This window comes from Micropterus dolomieu, unplaced genomic scaffold (genome assembly GCF_021292245.1).
Source record: "Micropterus dolomieu isolate WLL.071019.BEF.003 ecotype Adirondacks unplaced genomic scaffold, ASM2129224v1 contig_2284, whole genome shotgun sequence".
Classification (NCBI taxonomy): Eukaryota; Metazoa; Chordata; class Actinopteri; order Centrarchiformes; family Centrarchidae; genus Micropterus; species Micropterus dolomieu.
Genome location: NW_025731274.1, coordinates 9,109 through 10,373, shown reverse-complemented (window position 1 = coordinate 10,373; position 1,265 = coordinate 9,109). Strand labels below are relative to the sequence as shown.

Genomic DNA, 1,265 nt, shown 5'->3' with positions numbered 1-1,265 from the left:
GCCCCCTACCACTGACTCCTACCACCTGACTCCTACCACTGACTCCTACCACCTGACTGCCCCGCCCCCTACCACCTGACTCCTACCCCCTGACTGCCCCGCCCCCTACCACTGACTCCTACCACTGACTGCCCCGCCCCCTACCACTGACTCCTACCACTGACTGCCCCGCCCCCTACCACCTGACTCCTACCACTGACTCCTACCACCTGACTCCTACCACCTGACTACTGTGTCTCTGCTCTGTGGCTGCCCCAGCTACCATCTGGTTGCCCTAAGCTACTGTTTAACTACCCCTGACTACAGTAGAACCAAACCTGACCCGTTCCAGGGGTTTGTACAGTAATTTGAACCTTTTTGTTTTGCAGTACGAGATCCTGCTGTGCGTTCAGGACCAGGACGATCCAGCTGTTGACGTCTGTAAAAAGTTGTTGGGAAAATATCCCAACGTGGACGCTCGATTATTCATCGGTGAGACTTTTGTTGTTAGACTTGTTCCGCTGTTGTCAACATCATCTAACAACATGTAACTCGCCTTTTGTTAGCGGCTAATGTTAGCATGTGTTGTTCTTCGGTTCTCAGGGGGGAAGAAAGTTGGAATCAACCCCAAGATCAACAACCTGATGCCGGGCTACGAAGGAGCCAAATATGGCCTGGTCTGGATCTGTGACAGAGGCATCAGAGGTCAGGACAGTCTCATTTTTACTGTCGACGCCGAGACACGTTCGTCCTACCTGCTAATGCTAACTCTGTGTTTGTGTGTGTGTGGCAGTGAAACCTGACACCCTGACAGATCTGACCAATCAGATGACAGAGAAGGTGGGATTGGTCCATGGGTTGCCATATGTTGCCGACCGCCAAGGCTTCGCCGCCACACTGGAGCAGGTAAAAGCTAACAAGCGAACCTCAAGCTAAGTCTTCTGGCTGGCTTCCAGGTTTGCATGCGATCAAAACTTTTAGCAATCGCATAGCAATGCTAACGTCATGTTAAAGTATGTTTAGAACTAGCCTTTAAAGCCAATGAGGCGTGTGTATTTCGGGACGTCCCACCCTCGCTCCTACATCTCTGCTAACGTGACGGTTTATAAGTGCTAACAGATACTAATGCTAACCTGTGTTTATAAGTGCTAACAGATGCTAATGCTAACCTGTGTTTATAAGTGCTAACAGATGCTAATGCTAACCTGTGTTTATAAGTGCTAACAGATGCTAATGCTAACCTGTGTTTATAAGTGCTAACAGATGCTAATGCTAACCTGTGTTTA

The 1,265-nt window shown here is 49.3% G+C and overlaps 1 protein-coding gene across 1 annotated transcript in view; it reads left to right on the top strand.

Annotated features, from left to right (window-relative positions):
• Positions 1–368: 368 nt before the first annotated feature.
• Positions 369–1,265, top strand: part of ugcg (UDP-glucose ceramide glucosyltransferase) — a gene marked incomplete at its 5' end in the record, with an annotated part of 4,849 nt that continues 3,952 nt past the window's right edge. The window contains 3 exon segments of the mRNA XM_046041393.1: positions 369–471; positions 583–684; positions 773–885. Coding sequence (XP_045897349.1) covers positions 369–471; positions 583–684; positions 773–885 — 318 coding nt within the window.